General features: G+C 33.7%; 1 protein-coding gene across 2 annotated transcripts; it reads right to left on the bottom strand.

Annotated features, from left to right (window-relative positions):
• Positions 1-19: 19 nt before the first annotated feature.
• Positions 20-22466, bottom strand: LOC120149108 (transcription factor BHLH089-like). Of its 2 annotated transcripts, none has more exons than XM_039162003.1 (6): positions 21844-22466; positions 21527-21721; positions 21348-21413; positions 21109-21177; positions 20939-21010; positions 20-238 (listed from the first exon to the last, which is right to left on the bottom strand). In XM_039162003.1, exons 1-6 carry the CDS (start codon positions 22099-22101, stop codon positions 116-118), a joined length of 783 nt encoding a protein of 260 aa, XP_039017934.1. In that variant the 5' UTR covers positions 22102-22466; the 3' UTR covers positions 20-115. The 2 variants fall into 2 exon arrangements, with proteins under 2 accessions (XP_039017934.1, XP_039017932.1); XM_039162001.1 differs by lacking the exon at positions 20-238 and adding an exon at positions 19851-20381 and having other exon boundaries at positions 21844-22457.
• Positions 22467-23209: the final 743 nt, after the last annotated feature.

Raw genomic sequence — 23209 nt, 5'->3', positions numbered from 1 at the left:
ATATACCGTTTCTTTGGTTTACCAGGATGCAATATACTTCTTCGGGCATGATGACTGAAGGACGAATCATTAGAAATTAATGCTCTTATCGCTTATTGATGAGGAATTCTCAAGATTATGTTGTTCTATCGAAACCACCGCGGATATGCAACCACTCTGGTGATGAACCGCGACTGTATTCCCTTGTTGCTTTCGAACCAAATGCCATTGCAGTAGTGTCAAACGTTTGTTGTCCATACTGAAATGCAGAATCAATTGTTATAACATATACAAAGCCTGGGGAAAAAGGAAATGATTTCTACAACTAATTAATTCAAATGTAAATAGCAACAAGAATTTCAGGTAAGGTGTGAACTCAAGACGACATATTAAACTACCGACAACTAGACGCTAAGAGCACAAACACAAAGCAACGGATTTGATTAACAATAATAGCATTATAGCATGTTATCTTCAGAAAATCTAAATCCAAAACTAATCTAATCACAATTATTATAGAAAACCAGATCAACCAACAAGCTTCTACAGAAACTAGTTGTTTAACACGGTATAGATCTGCTCTTCTTATTTTTGCTATCAACTATCAAGAAGGCTTATTCTTCAACCAGGCACGAATTCTAAGCCAAATATGGTTCAAGTTCAACATGACTTATGAACCTTTAACTTCAGATGTATGAAACTTGGATGTAGAAAGCATGTGTCGATGCTAGCAGCTAGAAAAGAAAGTGATAAAACTTTCGATCATAAGTTTAATTAAATAAAAACTACATAGTCAACGACAGAGTAAATACTAACATCTTTGAGAGGAAACACTTCAATGGCATGGTTCATTCTTGAATTAACTGCTTCAAGTTTCATCGACAAGAACTGCAACACCAGTAATAACGTTTCAGAATATAAGTTCAGGATTACTGGAGCGAAAATGTAAAATAAATACAGTGATAGATAAGCAAAAGGATACACACCTCAACCTGACGCTGTAGTGATTGGATATAATTAATTATCTCATCAAGAACAAGAGCCTTGCCAATAACCTGAATCCAACAAACTATTTAGCAAGTGGCTTAAACATGCCATAATCAGGGGAACTGAAGAGAAATTTCGATATGCTTTTGGATTAGAAGCAAACCAGGCAATAGGTTTCCTTATGCACAAAAAAATAGATTTCGTAGCACGAAACAGTTCAGAAATTTCATCAGTATATACCTTATTGCAACCAGGAACCATATGCTGAAGAACTTTCATTCTTTCACTAATCTTTTCTCTCCTAGCCTGTCAATCAAACAATTCCAGATCAATGAATTATAAAGGATTGTCTTCTGTATCGAAATCTCGGGTGAATGAGCTTGTTCACACCGAGAAGGCTCGAGAATTCCTAAAATTTCTTAAGCACAGTGAATACAACATTGTAGATCAGCTCCGAATGACCCCGACATGAATTTTGAAGTTATCTTTTCTTCTGCATTCTGAGGTACATCGAAACACGTTGTTGAAAGGGTTGAATAAGACATTTGTGCCAAAGGATATACCAGTAGAACACGTTGATAAGTTGGTAAATCACATCAACGCTGACAACTTCATCTATTTTATGATGAAGAGATACATGAGGAAGGGAAAGGTAGATGCAAGGTGTTGCATATAACTGTTCATTGTAAAGGGGTTATTCTTTCTGGAGTGTTGATAGGTAATGGATCAACTTTGAATGTCATGTCATGGGTAACAATGAATAAACTCCCCGTGGAGACTTCACACATGAAGGTATGTGGAAACACTATTCGTGCATTTGATGGAATTAAAAGGAACATTACGGGTAAAATTATAATTCCCCTCCGTATTGGCCCAACTACATTTAATGTAGAGTTTGTGGTCATGGACATTCATCCAAACTACAACTGTTTGCTAGGAAGACCGTGGATACATATGACTGGTGTAGTTCCTTATTCATTACAATAGAAGCTTCAATTCATTTCCAAAAGAACTTTGGTGACCGTCAAAGCTGAAAAAGAAATCAAAGTGTCTATACCACTGATGAACCATATGTGGAGGTAAATGAGAATGCACTTGAATCATTATTCCAATCTTTGAAGTTTGTTAATACTAATTGTTTTGTTCGAGGAAAAGAATATGCCCTCCCCTAGACTACCAAAGAGCACTATAATACAGTTGAAAGAAACCATAGCTCATGGAGCTTGAGTTGGAAAATGATTCAGTAAAAGGTTATAATGAATCATTGAGGGTCCGGCTCCGGTGTCCAAGATAAATGGCTTTGGAATTAGGTATAAAACTATTTATCAGGACAGGGTTAGGGGTGCCAAAAAAGCTTAGGGAAAGAAGAATGGCAAGGATAGGTGGTCAGGATATTGCTTGGGAGCCTATGGTTATACTGTACATCACTCAGACCTTCTCATCTAGGGGCTTCATGGTTGATACGTTAGAGCACCCATGTGTTGCAGAAGTTGAGATAAAAATAAAAAACTTGAGCATCAATGTTATCACAGATGTATCAACTGCTGAATGTTCACGAGCTTTGATTCATCCTTGTCCTCCTGGATATGATTTGAACAACTATACTGTTGAACTACTCCCTATATTCTACAAGCTCGTTTCAAAGTAATTCATTTCACTCATTCTCTTTATATCAAACATTTTATTTATTTCTTTATTACATTATTACAACTATTCTTTTGATAAATATAATTGAATTCTTCTCCATAGCCCGAACACATTCTTTTTTATTCGTAGGTCTCTAGATACAAGTGCTCAAATAATGATATTTTTTAACCAAATATTGATTTTGAAAATGATATGTATCTAAAGGAATATGAGGGTTATAAGGATGATGAAGAATGTAAATAAAACCCTGAACTTATCAGAATGATTAAACAAGAAAATAAATAGATTTTGTCTCATTAAGAGATGACTAATACGGTGAATCTGGGGGATGGAGGAAGATAAAAAAGGGGTCAAGATTGACACCTCGCTCTTAGCAGAAAGAAGGCAATACCTCATAAACATGTTACATAAGTTCAAAGATGTGTTTGCTTGGTTGTATCAGGATATGTCAGGTTTGGATACAGACATTGTACTACATAAACTACCAATAAAGCAAGAATGTAAGCCAATACAGTAGAAGCTTCGAAGAATAAGATCAGACATGTTAAAGCTAAAGGAAGAAGTGAAAAAGCAATTTAATGTTGGATTCTTACAGGTGTCCAGATATCCAGAATGTGTAGCTAACATTATGCATGTTCTAAAGAAATATGGGAAGGTCTGAATGTGCGTTGACTATTGGGATCATAATCATGCAAGTCCCAAAGATAACTTCTCATTTCCTCATATTGACACCCTGATTGATAACACAACTAAACATGCTCTTTTCTCTTTTATGGATAGCTTTTTAGGGTGAAATCAAATCAAGATAGACCCCGAAGATATGAAGAAGACAAAATTTATGACAATGTAGGGCACATTTTGCTATAAGGTGATGTCATTCAGATTAAAGAACGAGTTGAGTTAATCGATCGATGAAATAGCCAAGATGGGGGAGAATTGGCAATTAAAAATTTTGGTGGAAGCTTTTGCAGAAAATAGAAAATATTTGTACAGCGATTTAGAGTGGTTCGACTTTCACAACTAAAGTCTACTTCCACTACCTTAGCTATCCACACTAAGGATTTTCCAACTAATTCACTAATTTGTTCTTTCTTTTGAGGACAAAGAGTAACCTTACAACTCCCTCAAGAATTATACCCCAAATTCTTAATAACACTCTCTCCCAAAGAGAATATTATAAATTTTGCTAACTTACAGAAAAACCTCACGAGGTAGGATGTTTGCACAATTCTAGAACAAAGAAAGAACAATCAAGAATAATACAATTTAGCAAAAATAGTGTTCTTGAAAGCAAAATGAATATTGAATGGAAAATAAGCTTGAAATGCTCAAACAATGAGGTTTGATGCTTTCTCTTTGATTCTCTAGCTTCTCTTCTTAATTGTTGTTTCTTTTTCTTGATCAATGGCTTCTCATCTTGTTTAAATACGCCTTGAATCACTTATGAATGTTGGGGATCATTGGTGAAGTCAATAGAGTCGTTATGGTGTAATTATCATTTAAAAATCAGTTAGGAGCGTGTGTGTATCGGTACACTCTCAAGGTGTATCGATACACTTAGTGTAAAATTCAAATATTTCGACAGTTGGTTGACCTAGTGTATCGGTACACTTGAGGTGTATCGGTACACTAATTACATTCGATGTTTTCCTGAGCCAGGAGTGTATCGATGCATTGGTTGTGTATCGGTACACAAAATGCATTCAATGTTTGGTGTGTATCGATACATCAAAGAGTGTATCGGTGCATCCTTATGTAAAAATCATTTTTGGCTCGATTAAGGTTCGGAATACTTTGTAAAAATTATTTCAAAAATATTTTAAGACTCATACACAATTTTACACTTAAGTAAGGATTAAAATTGACATTTTAAAAACTTGGAGTAATACATTTTTGATATTCGAATAATTTAATCGAATATTCAAAATTGGATATAAAATCTTAAAACCATTTATACTCTATTTGTTATATCGAAACATCAAAATGTTTTCAACAATCTCCCCCTTTTTGATATAACAAAACATTTAAGTAATTTTAAGATTTTCTTTGAAAATCATTTTTGAAATCAATTTTGAAAATTACTACTCCCTCTTACTTTATTCTCCCCCTTTTTATTAAATCAAAAAGACCCTATAAAACGTTTTAAACAAGTTTATAAGAAAATTAGCCAATTGATATTTAGATAAAGCTTAAGCTGCTAAGATCACAATCAAGAGAAAGATTAGTCATTAGTTCCAAAATCAATATTCATAACCAATGTGGAATGATAAATTGGTCATATTCAACTAAAATGTAAATGATGCAAAATCTAAAAAAACCAACATAAAGTAATCAAACCAAATTCAAAAAACCAAAACCAAATATATATATATATATAAGCATTTAAGTTCAAACCAAATATTAAAATCAAACATTGAAACATCCAAAACATATCAATCCAAAAACATCCAAAATGTTTTAACAATTAAGGTCTAAATCAACCAAAGAAAATAAAACAAGAAAGAAGGTCTAATCATCTATCGGTGGAGCAAGAGGTGATAAATGTGCCCATATATTGGCCACATCACGTGTTAGCACTTTGACCTTTTCGTCCATAGCATCAAATCGATTATTCATCGCTTCGTTATTAGCAGTTAAATGGGACTCGATTGATGCAAACCTCATGTCAAGATTCTTCATAAAAGATCGAAAGTATGGAGGCATCTAACTCTCTTGTTGTGTCGGCTCATCATCGGGTATGTGATCTTCAATATCTCACATAAGCTCTTGAAGCTCTGGATCATCATCATCTGTCAGTGCCGGAGGAGCTTATGAAGAGCTAGCTCCCGGTGTTTTCTCATTGTATCGAACCCAATGATCTTTATCCCCGAACCATCCTGATTTCTTTAAGGATGTGAAATTTATTTGGTTCTTAAGCGGGATGCCTATATCAAGTGAGACCCTAAGGTTGGATTTGATAAACAGGTTGCTAAGAAGACAACCGTAAACTAAGGTTTCAACATATTTAGACAGGACATTGTTCACGGTTTCGACTAGCTCACCAAAGATGATTTGTGGCAGATTTATTTTCTTTTTCTTTTGGATACATTGTATCCACCAAAGATCTAGTACTCTAAGCGTAGAAAATCTACCTTCGGATGGTCTAAACCACCAAGAGATGATTAAGTGAAGAAAACGCTCGTGATAGGTTAAAAGTGTACTTGCACTAGCTTTGGCTTTATAGGGAGTAGCTACAATCTCTCTTACATTGTCTAGACCCTCGTTATCTAACCCAAAGGTGGAAGCGATTGTGTCAGAGTTAATGTAAACAAATTGGCCTAAGAGATAAGACCGAATACCTACGGTTTCAGTACGAGACTCGTTTTGGACACACACCGCATTGGAATAGAAAATGCGGACTAGTTGGTGATAAACGATGAGCTGGAGGTGAAAGACTTTATCAAATTTTCAAGATTTAAGAGTATGAATATATTCGAATTTATATCGACCATAGCTTGGATAGAGGGGATACATTCTTCACGGATTTTATATGACTGGAATAAATTAACATGCCTATGGTAGAGATCTTGTCTACGACCAGGCTGGTTAAAACAAGAATTTAGAATTGTTATTTCCAGTTCATTCGGGTTTTGGATTTAGATTGGGAGGTGGAATGGGAGGTCGGTTTTAGGTTGGTTTGAAGACCGACTAGAGGATAACCTAGGGCGTTTAGACATAATCGGAATGGATAGGGTTACCTGCAATTATAAAACACATGTATGCAATGTAATCAATCCCAAAACTTAATATGAGTCTGCAATAATCAAGGTTCTCTAAATAATATCCTAATTGGCAAATTTGATAACTATTTTGCAAATGATGTTTGAAAAATCATATTATGTATATTTTTCATGAAAACAACATAATTAAATCAAAAACAATAATTTTAAAATCAAAAAAAAAAATTATTATTTTGAATTTAAAAAAATTGATAAAAATTGTGTGTTTTTGACGAAATTAGTTGTAGAATCTAGTTTAGAAACATAATATGAGTAATGTCCGATAGAACTAATTAAAACTAGTCCTAAGTTCAAAATTAATAAAATAGTAGTTTTAGAAAAATACCTTGAAGATTTTCGGATTTGAGTGAGATTAGATGATGTTTGCACGTATTTGATGATTCTAACAGGTTTAGAAGTTGAAGAACAGTTGGATTCCGACTAGATTTTTTTGATTTTAAGCAAAAGAGAGAGTGGGGTGATTTGTAGAGGAACGATGACAATGAGTATGTTTTAGGGTTTTTGACAAAATGAATGAATTTTAGGGATTTTAAGCCTAAAACCCGATGAGTGTATCGGTACACACTTGAGTGTATCGATACACATTCAAGGAATACATCGGTACACTATCATAGTGTATCGATACATAGAGATGATGCATCGATACATAGGTATCGATGCACTATGCACACAAATATTAAAATATGTATTTAAACACTCAAAATGCTAAATTATTAGCTCTAGTGGTATTGGCAACTCATATATCGAAAATTAACAATGTTCAATCAATCAAATCTATCCTTAAATTTTATTTGAACGTATAATTAATTTTTACTAAAGATCGTAATTTCCCCCTAACTAATAGCAAAGAATGCAATCAAAAGTATTATTTTTATAAGCATTTTTCAATTATAATTAAAAGTGCTAAAATTATTTTAAACACCAAGTCAAAGTACGTTAGTTAAACCTAATTCTCTCCTAAGTATCCAAAATCTCTCTTTATCTAAAGGTTTTGTAAAAATATTAGCTAATTGATGCCAAGTATCAACATATTCTAGAACTACATCTCCTTTAGTGACATGATCTCTAATGAAATGATGTCTAATTTCATTGTGCTTAGTTCTAGAGTGTTGGATGAGATTTTTAGTGAGACAAATAGCACTAGTATTGTAACACTTGATAGGTATGGTACTAACTTCAATTTCATAATCTAAAAGTTGTTGTTTCATCCAAAAAACTTGTGCATAACAACTACCGGCTGAAATGTATTCTGCTTCAGTGGTAGATAATGCAACACAATTTTGTTTCTTTGAAAACCATGAAATCAACATATTTCCTAGGAATTGGCAAATACCGGAGGTGTTTTTCCTATCTATTTTGCATCCTCCATAATCCGCATCAGAGAATGCATGCAAGCTAAAGCTAGAGTCTCTAGGGTACCAAAGTCTTAAACTATGAGTGTTCTTAAGGTATCTAAAGATTCTCTTAATGGCTTTTAGGTGTGATTCCTTAGGGCATGATTGAAATCTAGCACATAAGCAAACACTAAACATAATGTCTGATCTACTTGCGGTTAGATAAAATAAAGAGCCAATCATAGACCTATATAATTTAACATCCACACATTTACCTCATTCATCTTTGTCAAGCTTTGTAGATAAGCTCATTAGAGTGGCTTGGGGTTTTCCATCTTCCAATCCAAACTTTTTGAGCATATCCTTGACGTATTTTGCTTGATTGATGAAGATGTCATCTTTTCTTTGCTTGATTTGGAGCCCCAATAAAAATGAGAGCTCCCCCATCATGCTCATCTCGAATTCACTCTGCATTAGCTTAGAAAATTCTTGGCAAAGAGCATCATTAGTAGAACCAAATATTATATCATCAACATAAATTTGAACTACAAATAAATCTTTACCTTTTCGCTTTAAAAATAATGTAGTGTCAACCTTCACTTTTAAAAAACTTTTTTCGATTAAAAAATTTGACAATATTTCATACCAATCTCTAGGAGTTTGTTTTAAACCATAAAGCGCTTTTGTCAATTTAAAAAATGATCTGGAAATTTTGAATCTTCAAAACCTGGAGGTTGTTCCACGTACACTTCTTCTTTTATAAAACCATTTAAAAATGCACTTTTAACATCCATTTGATATAATTTAAATTCATTGAAACATGCAAATGCTAATAATATTCTTATTGCTTCCATCCTAGCTACGGGAGCGTATATTTCATCGTAGTCTATGCCATATTCTTGAGTATAGCATTGAACAACAAGTCTAGCCTTATTCCTTACTGTATTATCACTTTCATCAAGCTTATTCCTAAATACTCATCTAGTACCTACAGTAGATTTATTACTAGGTCTTTCAACTAATGTCCATACTTTACTTCTCTCAAATTGATTCAACTCTTCTTACATAGCCATAATCCAATTTTCATATTTTAATGCTTCTTCAATATTCTTAGACTCTATGCATGAGATAAATGCAATATAATTACATATATTTCTAAGAGAAGATCGAGTTTTTACCCCTTTGGATGGATCACCTATAATTTCAACATCCTTGACATAGTTGTATTCTCTTAGGTAAGAGATTTCCCTTTCTTCAATGGTTGGATTCTCGAGAACATCTTGAGTTTCCTAATCTTTCAATTCTTCTTTTGATGATGATGGTTCTCCAACGTCATGTCTAACGTCATTTGTTTTTACAATACCTACGTCATCATCAACACAAGAATCCTTCCTCGGAAGGGGATTATCATCGAAAACAACATGTATAGACTCTTCTACCACTAAAGATCTTTTATTAAATACTCGATAAGCTTTAGAATTTAAGGAATAACCCAGAAAAATTCCTTAATCACTTTTAGCATCAAATTTGCCAAGATTTTCTATACAGTTGTTTAAAACAAAACATTTACATCCAAAATGATGAAAATAACTAATGTTAGGCTTTTTATTTTTGAAAAGTTCATATGGAGTTTTCTTTAAAATTGGCCTAATCATTATTCGGTTTATAACATAACAAGCGTTATTTGTGGCTTCAGGCCAAAAATATTTTGGCAAATTGTTTTCACAAAGCATGGTTCTAACCATTTCTTCTAAAGTTTGATTTTTCCTCTCAACAACTCCATTTTGTTGAGGGGTTCTAGGTGTTGAACAATTATGGCTAATACCATTAGAATTACAAAAATCAGTAAATCCAAGATTTTTCAAATTCAGTACCATGATCACTCCTAATACTAGTTATGGATTAACTTTTTTCATTATGGATTACTTTTGCAAATGTGATGAATTTTTCTAATGTTTCAGCTTTAGTACTTAAAAATAGAACCCAATTATATCTAGAATACTCATATACCAATACAAAACAATATTGTTTTCCACCCAAGTTAACAGTCCTAATTGGCCCAAAAAGATCTATATGGATCAATTGTAATACTTTACTAGTTGATACATCATTAATGGATTTAAAGGAAGCTCTTTTTTGTTTTCCTTTAGCACTTGCATCACATATTTTATCATTATCAAATTTTAGCTTTGGCAATCCTTTTACTAAATCTCCTTGAATTAGTCTTTGTAAAATACCCATGCTAGTATGTCCTAGTCTCCTATGCCATAACCAACTATCATGTTCATCCTTAGCAACTAGGCATAAATTAGTCATATTAATGGAATCTATATGCACCATGTATATGTCTCTATTTTATGACCAACAAGCATAATAAAAATAGATGCAATGTCAATCAATTTTGCAACCATTTAAAATAAGACATTGTACCTTTTCTCAAATTCATTATTCAAAAGATTATACTTTAACCCATTCACATATAAAACAGTATGCAATGTTGATTATTGAGATTAAGTGCATATGCATAAAGTTTTGAAAATGTTATGCATTAAAAATTGATATAAAAAATTTAAATTCTATGCATAAACATTAAAAAAATTAAGGTCAAAAATTTGTAAATCCAAAGTATTTGAAAAATCGATATCAATTGTTAAAGAGATATCATTTACATTTAAAAACAATTTTGACTAAAAATTATTATGATGAACTAGATTTATGAAAAATTACTGAAAAAATTAGATTGTTCATCATAAAGCATTTTTCAACATACATGAGATAAACATAATTATTTAAGATTTAAAACCTCATGCATGTATAAACTAAATGAGCAACCAAATAAAATAATTATATTAAGTTTAGAGGTTACCCATTCCTTTTTCAAGTGTGGCTAGAGCATTTTGAATATCTTCACTTTCATCACCATTGCTCCCACACACCTACAAGAGACATTTAAGTAGATTTTGGTATCCAAATTGCTTTAGATACTTGAACGTTAGTTTCAATGCCCCTTGTTCCTTTTGGAACCCATACTTGTCTAATTTTAAATTGTTTTTCTTTCTTTAAAGGACAAGTGTGTTCCTTATGACCATGATAATGACAATGTGAGCATATTGTCATTATTGAACTAGATGAATTATTTAAAATAATCTATTTTTCTTTTGTTAAGCGGTCAAGCTTAACTTTCAAATCGAAATTTCTTTTTTCATACTTTCAAATTTCATTTTTGAAAGCTCTAAATCATTATTCAATATTTCATTTTGATTTTTAAAATCTATTTTAGCTTCTTGAAGAAGTTTGTTTAATTCGAAAATTTCTTTTTCAAAGTTTTCAGATTTCATTTTTGAAAGCTCTAATTCTTTTTTCAACATTTCATTTTGATTTTCTAAGTCCAGTTTAGCTTTCAAAAGAATATCATTGTTAGCTATAAATTTAGAAATCAATTTTTTATATTTGGAGTTCATGGTCTCAAACTCCAAAAATAATTCATCATAGGTATCTTGTAACTCATTAAAAGAACGTAAATTTAATTTATTTGAGTTTGAAGATACCTTGGGCTCTTCTAGAGCTAATAGAGACATCACCGTTATTTGTTCTTATTTCTCGTCTCTATAGATTTCCTCAAGCTTATCCCACAGCTCCTTGGCGTTTGAACAAGAAGAAACTCCTTTAAAAATTTATGGATCAATTGCACAACATAACATGTGCATAGCCTTTGTGTTTTGTTGAGCTTTCTTCCGTTCTTGATTACTCCTCTTCTTTACCTTCTTCGTAGGAGAAGAATATCTTTTCTTGATTATCATCCAAGCTTCCATATCATGTGCTTGGATAAAAATCATCATGAACCTCTTCCAATGACGATACTTTGTTCCATTGAAGTAAGGAGGTACGTCAATTGGTCTGGATTCTTCTATGGAGAATGAACCAAAAGTAGACGGCATTTTTATCTATTTAACTCTTCCCGAATCGACTCAAGAGGTGATTAAACCTTCAAATGAGTAAGGCTCTGATACCAATTGTTGAGTTAATCGATCGACAAAATAGCCAATAAGGGTGAATTGGTAATTAAAAATTTTGGTGGAAGCTTTTGCAAAAAAATAGAAAATATTTGCACAGCGATTTAGAGTGGTTCGACTTTCTCAACTAAAGTCTACTTCCACTACCTTAGCTATCCACACTAAGGATTTTTCAACAAATTCACTAATTTGTTCTTTCTTTTGAGGACAAAGAGTAACCTTACAAATCCCTCAAGAATTATACCCCAAATTCTTGAGAACACTCTCTCCCAAAGAGAATATTACAAATTTCGCAAACTTGCAGAAAAACCTCACTAGGTAGAATATTTGCACAATTCTAGAACAAAAAAAAACACTAAAGAATAATATAATTAAGCACAAATAGTGTTCTTGAAAGCAAAATGAATATTGAATGGAAAATAAGCTTGAAATGCTCAAACAATGAGGTTTGATGCTTTCTTTTTGATTCTATAGCTTCTCTTCTTAATTGTTGTTTCTTTTTCTTGATCAATGGCTTCTCAGCTTGTTTAAATACACCTTGAATCACTTCTGAACATTGGAGATCATTGGTGAAGTCAATATAGTCGTTATAGTGTATTTATCATTTAAAAATTAATTAGGAGTGTGTGTGTATCGGTACACTCTCAAGGTGTATTGGTACACTTAGTGTAAAATTCAAATATTTTGACCGTTGGTTAACCTAGTGTATCAGTACACTTGAGGTGTATCGGTACACTAATTACATTCGATGTTTTCCTGAGCCAGGAGTGTATTGATGCATTGGTTGTGTATCGGTACACAAAATGCATTCGATGTTTGGTGTGTATCGATACATCAAAGAGTGTATTGGTACATCCCTATGTAAAAATCATTTTTGGCTCGATTAAGGTTCGAAATATTTTGTAAAAATTGTTTCAAAAATATTTTAAGACTCGTACACAATTTTACACTTAAGTAAGGATTAAAATTGACATTTGAAAACTTGGAGTAATATATTTTTGATATTCGAATAATTTAATCGAATATTCAAAATTGGATATAAAATCTTAAAATCATTTATACTTTATTTGTTATATCGAAACATCAAAATGTTTTCAACATAACGCATGGGAAACATATTAGTGAACCATGGTCACTTTGTCCCACGATATGATGCACAAAGAAATAAAAGTATATGTGGACGATATGATTGCCAAATCACAAACCAAAGAAGAGAATGTTGACTTTCTGATGAAGTTATTTTTCAGGTTAAGGATATACCAATTAAAGTTTAACTCGGCCAAGTGTACCTTTAAAGTTACTTCATGGAAATTGTTAGGGTTCGTAGTTAGTGAAAAAAGATAGAGATAGATCTTGACAAGGTTAAAGCAATCCAAGAGCTACCACCACCAAAAAATTCAAAATAAGTTTGAGGATTCCTAGGAAGGTTGAATTATATTACCCAGTTTATCTCTCAATTAACAAAAAACTGTGATTCAATATTCTCTTATTGAGAAAGCAAAACCCATGAATTTGGGATGATAGTTGTCAAAAAGGTTTTTATAAAGTCAATCACTACTTATCAAAAGAACCAGTTCTAGTACCCCCAATTCCAACAAAGTCACTGATCATGTACCTAATGATCTTTGAAAATTTAATGGGATGTGTACTAGCCCAACAAGATAAAACTGGAAAGAAAGAGTAGGCCATTTATTATCTCAATAAGAAGTTCATTAATTGCGATACTCGATATTTCTCGATCGAGAAGTTGTGTTGCGACTTAGTATGGACTACAAAAATACTAGGACAATACTTGTTATATCACACTACTTGGTTAGTATCAAATGTGGATCTGTTAAAATACATGATGGAATCCCCAGCTTTAACTGAGATGATGGCCAGGTGGTAGATGTTGTTGTCTAAATTCGACATAGTTTATGTGAGCCAAAAGGAAGTGAAAGATAGTGACATTGCAGACTTCTTGGAAAGTATATCATTGGAGGATTATGAACCAATAAAATTTAAGTTCCCTAACAATGACTTATTGTGCATCTCCAACGTAAAAGAAGAATAGGCCCCAAGAGCTGAAGTATGGAAAATGAAATTTGATGGTGCCTCAAATGTTGTGAGGCATAGAATTGGGACAATGTTGGTTTCACTAGAATGAGATCATTATCCTTGTACTAGCCGGCTAGCTTTTGAATGTAGAAACAACATGGCCGAGTACGAAGCATGTATCATGGGAATTCAAGGTGCAGTTGAGTGAAAAATTAAGATCCTAGAAGTATTTAGGGACTCGGACTTAGTTATTTATCAGTTTTATAGAGAATGTATGACTAGAGATTCCAAATTTTTACAATACAAGAATCTGGTCATGAATTTGAAAAAAGAATTTGAAGTAATTACTTTCACTTATCTCCCACGTGAAGAAAATAAAATGATAGATGCCCTAGCTACGTTAGCTTCAATGTTAAAAGTTAACGATCATGCTCGAATGATGTCGATCTGAATTAGCATAAGAGAAGCTCCAGCTCATTATTGTAACATTAAGGAATATGAAGAATATGGTCTCCCATGGTATTATGATATCTTTCAATATGTCAAATACTGAGCTTACCAGACTGAAGCTACTGAAAAAGATAAAAGAACCTTGAGAATATTAGCTATGGGATATGTACTCGATGAGGAAGTCCTCTAAAAAAAGAAAAAGAACAAATACTATTTAGATGCTTGGATAGAGCTTAGGCCAAGAAGATACTCAAGGAAGTCCATGAATTAATATGTGGAACACATTCCAATGTGTTCACAATTGCCAAACAAATCATGAGATTAAGATATTACTAGTCTACAATGAAAGGGGATTGTATCAGTTATGCCTGTAAATGTCGTAAGTGTCAGATCTATGGTGATAAAATTCATGTGCCACCTTCATATTTACATGTAATGACTGCACCTTGGCCTTTCTTAATGTGAGGCATAGATGTCATTGGATCAATCACACCAAAGGCTTCTAATGGGCATCGCTTCATCTTTGTGGCCATCGATTACTGCAAAAATGGGTCGAAGCTACATATTATGCCAGTGTCACAAAGGGAGTAGTCTGTCTATTCTTGAAAAAAAAAGATCATTTACAGATATAGAACGCCCGAAAGAATTATTTTAGATGACGCTTTAAATTTGAACAATGACTAAATAGTTGAAATATGTATAAAGTTCAAAATCAAATATCATAACTCTACTCCTTATCGCCCAAATATGAATAGGAAAATAGAGGCAACAAACAAGAACATCAAAAAGATTGTCACAAAGACTACTGAGACATATAAGGAATGGCATGAAAAGTTACCCTTTGCATTACTAGTTTATCGTACCTCTGTTCACACATCGACTAGGGCAACACCTTTTCTCACTGGTCTATAGGATTTAAGCAGTTTTACCAATCGAAGTGGAAATCTCTTCATTAAGAGTACTAATGGAGCTTAATTTAGAGGAAGCAGATTGGATACAGAATAGACTCGATCAATTGAACTTAATTGAGGAAAATAGGTTTAGAGTTATTTGTCATTTCGAGATGTAGCAAAAGATAATGATGCGAGCATATAACAAGAAGGTCAGACCTCGCGAATTTCATGAGGGAGATTTGGTGTTGAAAATGATTCTCCTTATACAAAATGACTTTCGACGGAAGTGGATGTCAAATTGGGAAGGCCCTTAAATCGTGAAAAAGGTCTTTTCTAGAGAAGCTCTGATTTTGACTGAAATTGGTGGAGATGTGTTACCTAATCCTATGAATTATGATTCAGTCAAGCGATAATACACATGAAGAAAAGAAAAGAAGTGAAAACATTGAAATGAAATTGAAAAAATAAAAAAAATAAAAAATGAGAAAAAAAAGAAAAGAATATGAAAATATAAAAAAATGGAAAAAATAAAAAAAATAAGGAATTAAATGGGGGTTTAAGATGAAAACTCAAAAATAGACGTCTTGAAACCAAATGAGGATTCGAGTTGAAAATTCGTAAAAGATGGCTTAAATATTCAGGGTTAGGCTAATGAATAGTGGATTCCCTTAGAAGCCTCACAATTAAGGGAGAGATTCTCATGCTCAAACATCTCTAGTACGATCTGAATCCTATAGACACATGTTAATCCACGGAAGAGGTTACCGGTAAAGAGATAAAAGGATTCCTAGACTTGATATCATGATTATTTGGTTTTTGTTGTAATGTTTGCTTTCTCCTTGAATGAAAAGTGACTCAAAGGATTGCCCCAGTTGATTATATTTTATCGCTTATGTTCATAAGTTTCATGCATATAAAAATATTGATTAATAACATTTTTCTATACAAAAGGATTATTATGCTTTGCTTTGAGGAAAGTTTAGGGTATAGGGATATCAAAGTATGTGTTTTCCAGGAAATATAAATGAATCCACCCCTTAGTAGTTCATTATGATAGATCAAGACATGAACCAACCTGATTTCAATCAATTCATCAAAATGGAAACAATTGGGACATGAACTTGCCTTTAAAGCAAACTCTTATTGGGGATATACTTGTTTAGACTTCAAATCATTTTAATAAAAGTTGATTTTTTGCAAGGGACTTGGTTCTCCTATCAAATCAGATAAAGCGAATTAAAGGCAGCAGTGAGTAGATTGATTACCGCAGTTAACCATTAAATAGTACATGGACATTATCACCAAGTAGTACAGGGACTTAGCCACCAGGGTTAAATATTATAGGGACCAAGGCCATCAAAGTAGACAATAGGGGAAACTCCATCTGCTATGACTAAAGATCATTCACCAAAAGCGGTGAAGTCATAGTTCCCTAATTAAATCATACAAAACTGCATCCAACATTCATCATATCAAACCACATTATATCATCTTTAGGACATGATGCATATGATATGTATAGAATCATATCATATTACTTGTTTTACAGGATCCGGGAAATTCATCTCAGTAGTAGATCCATCATCTTTCAATTATGACTAGATCTCCTCAACACAAAGCAGCAATGTCATCATCAGATTTGACATCGATCAAATCACCCATAAGTGATCAAATCTCCTCAGCACATAGGAGCAGTGTCATTTACAAAATCAAATTATCCCTGGACAATTAGACTTCCTCAACGCGAAGGAACAAGTGTTGTCTCTATTATCAAAATACGACTAGACATCCTCAACACGAAAGAACCATGTCGTTTACTGACTAGACCTCCTTAACGTGAAGGAGTAATGTCGTCATCAAAGGCAAATTATCTAAAGGCAATTAGATTTCCTCAACATGAAGGAGCCACGTTGTCTTCAACTATGCAGTCATTCAAGCATGACCATATTTCCTCAATATGAAGGAACGATGTTATCAGCTATACTGAAGTCCTTAAAATACATGATTGGATCATCGAAATGCGATCTATCATCCTCAACAAGAAGGAACAAAGTCGTTTTCATATTCTTTACCTCAAAATGAAGAACTCCATATTCATAAAGAACATCAAGGCCAAACAAAATAGATTATTTGGTCTTTGCTCAATTCTCGCCATCCGATAATGGACAAAGAGGGGCATATGTAAACATTACATTTTGTTCGAGTTTTTATTGTTTATTAAATTATACGTCTCAATTTTAATTGTTAAAAATTGATAATTGTTAATGTTAATTACGTTTAATTAGAAGTTGATTTATGGTTTTATGGTAGTATTAGTATATTAAACACATGTTAGATATATATATATATATATATATATATATATATTATTTTGTTAATATGTTACAAGATTGGCCCAAATTACAAATTAGACCCATATGCAATCCAAGTCTACAACTATAAGCTCAAACCAGATTAGCCTAAGCAGCAATTAGGGTATCATTCTTTTCTAAGCAACTACCTGCCATCCCTGTCGTTGGATCTAAATAGATCCAATAGTCTATATCCTTAAATTTTTAGGGTTTTACCCTAACCAAGCATGCATCGCCACCGCTAAGAAAGAACGCCATTGTCACAAGCTACTATCAGTCACTGTTACTATCAAAAAGTCGATCCAATCACTCCACTATTGTCATCTACAGCAAAAAAAATCAACAATATGACTACCGTGAAAAATCAACTAAAACCCATATTAAAAAATTCAAAATCCCAAAAAATATGGATCTTTGAATGTGGGTTTAGGGGAAATCATTCCCCTCGATTCTAGCCACACCAAACATTATCAAATCCATCAAATGGCACAGACAGATGATATTAAAAAGAAGGGCATTCGAACGAAACAAAAAGAAAATGGATGTTCCTTATTCCCATATGTAATGAGGTAAGGGGGAGGTAAGATAGTAGGCTGCCCGCAACACTAGGTTGAGAGCAGCTTCTGTAGAAGACCTCCAAATTATGAAATGCCCTCCATGGGACTCGATCCCACGACCTCAAGGTTAAGAACCTTGTGCTCTGTTATTTTTTTATACTTTAATAGGCTAATAATTAGTTTTTATTAATTATAAGGTCAAATTCAAAGTATTAAGTAAAAACAATAAAATTATCATAGTAAAAAAATAAAATCCAAGTATTAAATTGAATAAAAATACATATACCACGATAGAAAAAGTGAAATTCAAATTACCAGTCACAAAATCAAAAATATCAAAATTTGAAATTCTTCATTTTCATAAAAGAAATTTTTTAAGTGAATAATATCGTAATTTATCTTTATTATAAATTAAAATAAAAATTAAACTTAAATATTCTATTCCCAATATGCCAAGTCTTTCGGGATGTTGGAAAATCTTATTACGTTAAGATTGAACCAATGTAGAAAGCTTCATAAACATCCATCCTCAATGGGAAATTTGAAGTCTTTGCATCATTTATACATGAAAGAAACCGCGGTGAAGGAATTACCGGAAAGCTTTGGCATGCTCACAAGCTTGCAGGTACTGACAATAGGAGAGAAACGCAGTACACAAGTGCAACCAAATTCACCATTAGTAGCGTTACCGTCATCTTTCACGAATCTGTCATCGCTACAAGAACTCGACGCTTGGGCCTGGAGAATATGTGGTGAAATCCCGGATGATTTCGAGAAGTTGTCAAATTTAGAGGTTCTGTTTTTAGGAAGCAACGATTTTCATAAACTTCCATCGTGCCTAAGCGGATTATCACTTCTCAAAGATCTCCAGCTGCCCAACTGCGAAAAGCTCGAGTCCCTCCCTCCACTTCCTTCGAGTTTGGAGAATCTGAATCTTGCAAACTGTATTTCATTGGAGCATTTGTCTGATCTCTCCAATTTAGAGGGCTTAAGAGATTTAAACCTCACAAACTGTGTGAAGTTGGTGGATATTCCAGGCCTTGAGTACTTGAAATCCTTGAAGACATTGTACATGAGTAATTGCAGCAAATGTGCTTCAGCAGCAAAGAAAAGTCTCTCAAAGGTTTATCTCAAGAATCTGAAAAATCTAAGCATGCCCGGAAGTATAATTCCGTATTCGCTTTCACAAGATACGATTACTTTTTCGAGCCACAAAAGCCTTGATCTCACCGGGGTGATACTAATGGTGGTTGTTTCCATTAACCATCATGTACCAGATGAACTAAGATATCGTATACCTGCTGTGGTGGACGTTCAAGCACAGATCTTTGATGGTGACAGGGCAATACACACCACTGTCCTGAACTTGATTGGGGTACCGAAAACGAACCAAGACCATGTTCACTTGTGTCGATATCCTGCTCATTGCCCCTTGGTTTCATTGTTGAATGATGGCTTTAAGATTAAAGTGACGGCTCAAAACCCTCCCTATGTGAAGGGCGTAGAGCTGAAGAAGGCTGGGGTTTTTTTAGTTTACAAGAACGACGATGATTACGATGGCAATGAAGAATCACTGAATGAGAGCCAGCAGACTGTCTCAGAGATTAGCCAAGTTTTTCAGCTCTCTTGAAGAAAATGATGGAGTTGTTCGCCAAAACGACAGCAGCCATGAAATAAAAGAAGTGCTTCAAGTCCAAATCAAGGAACAAAAACACCAGCCGAGCAGGTGGAGGAGGCGCTGTTATCAGATATGCAGATGCATTTAATCTCGGACCAAGGTGCAGCGTCGGCAGAAATTGCGCCGAAGCCAAAAAAATTTCAGATAGCAGTAAACTGGCTTTACTTATTTATTACAATCTTATTTGTTAACAAACACAGAGTTGACTCAACATGTAAGCATCAGTAGTTCTGAACAGGCAACTTTCTTGTACAACAACAATAATGATTCTGGCAGATTCTGTTCGGGTATTTAGTACAGGGAAGGCCGTAAAGCCTGACATTTCATATATGGAGTAAAAGAACACATTCTCCAAAACACAACAAAGATGTTCAGATACTAACTTTAGCATTCTTTTAGATGGCAATGGCGACTCGATGCCTCATGTTGTGCGAAAGAAAATATACTCTCTTTGGTTTACCAGGATGCAATATACTTATTCGGGCATGATGACTGAAGGACGAATCATTTGAAATTAATGCTCTTATCGCCTATTGATGAGGAATTCTCAAGATTATGTTGTTCTATCGAAACCACCGCGGATATGCAACCACTCTGGTGATGAACCGCGACTGTATTCCCTTGTTGCTTGCGAACCAAATGCCATTGCAGTAGTGTCAAACGTTTGTTGCCCGTACTGAAATGCAGAATCAATTGTTATAACATATACAAAGCCTGGGGAAAAAGGAAATGATTTCTACAACTATTTCATTCAAATGAAAATAGCAACAAGAATTTCGTGTAAGGTGTGAACTCAAGACGACATATTAAACTGCCGACAACTAGACGCTAAGAGCACAAACACAAAGCAACGGATTTGAGTAACAATAATAGCATTATAGCATGTTATCTTCAGAAAATCTAAATCCAAAACTAATCTAATCACAATTATTATAGAAAACCAGATCAACCAACAAACTTCTACAGAAACTAGTTGTTTAACACGGTATAGATCTGCTCTTCTTATTTTGGCCATCAACTATCAAGAAGGCTTATTCTTCAACCAGGCATGAATTCTAAGCCAAATATGGTTCAAGTTCAACATGACTTATGAACCTTTAACTTCAGATGTATGAAACTTGGAGGTAGAAAGCATGTGTCGATGCTAGCAGCTAGAAAAGAAAGTGATAAAACTTTCGATCATAAGTTTAATTAAATAAAAACTACATAGTCAACGACAGAATAAATACTAACATCTTTGAGAGGAAACACTTCAATGGCATGGTTCATTCTTGAATTAACTGCTTCAAGCTTCATCGACAAGAACTGCAACACCAGTAATAACATTTCAGAATATAAGTTCGGGATTACTGGAGCGAAAATGTAAAATAAATACAGTGATAGATAAGCAAAAGGATACACACCTCAACCTGACGCTGTAGTGATTGGATGTAATTAATTATCTCATCAAGAACAAGAGCCTTGCCAATAACCTGAATCCAACAAACTATTTAGCAAGTGGCTTAAACATGCCATAATCAGGGGAACTGAAGAGAAATTTCGATACGCTTTTGGATTAGAAGCAAACCAGGCAATAGGTTTCCTTATACACAAAATTAGATTTCATAGCACGAAACAGTTTAGAAATTTCATCAGTATATACCTTATTGCAACCAGGAACCAGATGCTGAAGAACTTTCATTCTTTCACTAATCTTTTCTCTCCTAGCCTGCCAATCAAACAATTCCAGATCAATGAAATATAAAGGATTGTCTTTTGTAACGAAATCTCGGTTTTTATACACTGCAAAATGATTTCAGGACTATGATGAAAGCAAATTACCTTTTCTGCTAAACTGTGACTATCAGTGGCTTGTCCCCTTCTTGCTCGGACATGGATGAAATCTTGTTTAGGTGGCTCAGCTTGTTGAGCTTTCTGTCCCACTAGCTTGCCTGAACTGGGTTCTGCTTCAACTTTAGAATCACCATTCTCGTCTCTACATTCAGATTCTTTAAGTTTCTTCCCATCATCAATATCCTGCCCAAATTATGAAGCCAACATTGCCAATAACAGAGCATTTGCATATGTGAATTAGTAGAATTGAGGATCACAAAAAATGAAAATCAATTGATTAAACAAAGTGAAATGAAAATGAATACCATGCCATTGCCTCTACTAGTGGAGACAATCTTAGCTGACTCATCTTCCCCATTACGCCTCCTCCTCAAACCAACCCCTCTCTGCTGCCGCTGCTCTAAGCTCAACGGATCATTACCCGATACCTCCCGATTAGGATCCACGAAATGACCCGACACATTCCCAAATTGGCCCTTCCTTATCCCAAATTCAGGAACGGGATACTGCCAGATCTCTGCTAGATTGTATCCCCCATCACTCATCATAGGCGGTGGATCCATCACCAAAAAAACACTCTCAAACTTCACATAAAAAACCCAAAATGGAGCAAAAATGCAAACTTTGTTTCAAATTATTAGCAACAGATGATGGGGTTTTTTATTAGCGACAAAGTTTACTTGTTTTCGACTTTGATGCTTTGAAAGAGTTCCTCTGGAGTTGCGAACTGAGTCACTTCCAGTGAGGTTTACTGGGTTTTTTTTAATGGTTTGTAGAAGAAGAAAAAACCCTTATCTTTCTCACTTCTCTCGTTTCACTTATCCACCATTGGATTACAAAATCCAGGGTATAAATATACTGGTGTTACTTGATTAGTAGAAAATTAAGGTGATATGATTAATGATTAAAATTTTAAAAGCAAAAATGATCGGATTTGAGTGTCAATTTGTGGGAAAGTGGATCATATTCATGGGATATTTGTTTGTGGTGATTGATGAGACATGCAAGAATTTTGCGAAATTACGATTAACGACCTAACTGTCTAACCTAGTATTCATTTTCTTGTCCATTGCTGTGTAAGTACCTACTGATTCTGTTACTTTAATTTTCTGGGTAAACTACACAATTAGTCATACAAAAATCTTTTTGTTTCAATTTTACTTCAAATATTATATTGTCAACAATTTAATAAATGTAAAAATTTAGAGTAGTGTTGGGGACTTAGGTTTAAATTTAATATCTTATCAAGATAAAAATCAAAATATGACAAGAGTCAATAGTATATGAAGACACATCACTAACAAAAATTAACAACGAGGTATTAAAATAAAAATCGAATTGACTTGTTTGTAATTCATTTATTTTCAATAACTAAAATAAAATATTTTTATAGTTGAATGATCAACTAATGTAATTTACTCATTTTATATCACCTTTTTTTTATTAATTTGAGCTAAATACAACATAATGTCTACTCTAATATAACTCTTAATCATTTAACATTGAACGCTCACATAGTCATACTCTTAGTATTCCTGATGCTTAAACTTTAGACCTCAACGAATAACAATAATTTATTTATTACCAAGGTTGTTTGGTTTATGCCCCTTGTATATCACTTTAAAACACGAAAAGAAAAATATTTTGTGCAAAGTTCAAAATGATCATTAA

This window comes from Hibiscus syriacus, unplaced genomic scaffold (genome assembly GCF_006381635.1).
Source record: "Hibiscus syriacus cultivar Baekdansim isolate YM2019G1 unplaced genomic scaffold, ASM638163v2 tig00110988_pilon, whole genome shotgun sequence".
Taxonomy (NCBI): domain Eukaryota; kingdom Viridiplantae; phylum Streptophyta; class Magnoliopsida; order Malvales; family Malvaceae; genus Hibiscus; species Hibiscus syriacus.
The sequence above is the reverse complement of the archived record's forward strand: the minus strand, read 5'-3'. Positions and strand labels throughout refer to the sequence as shown.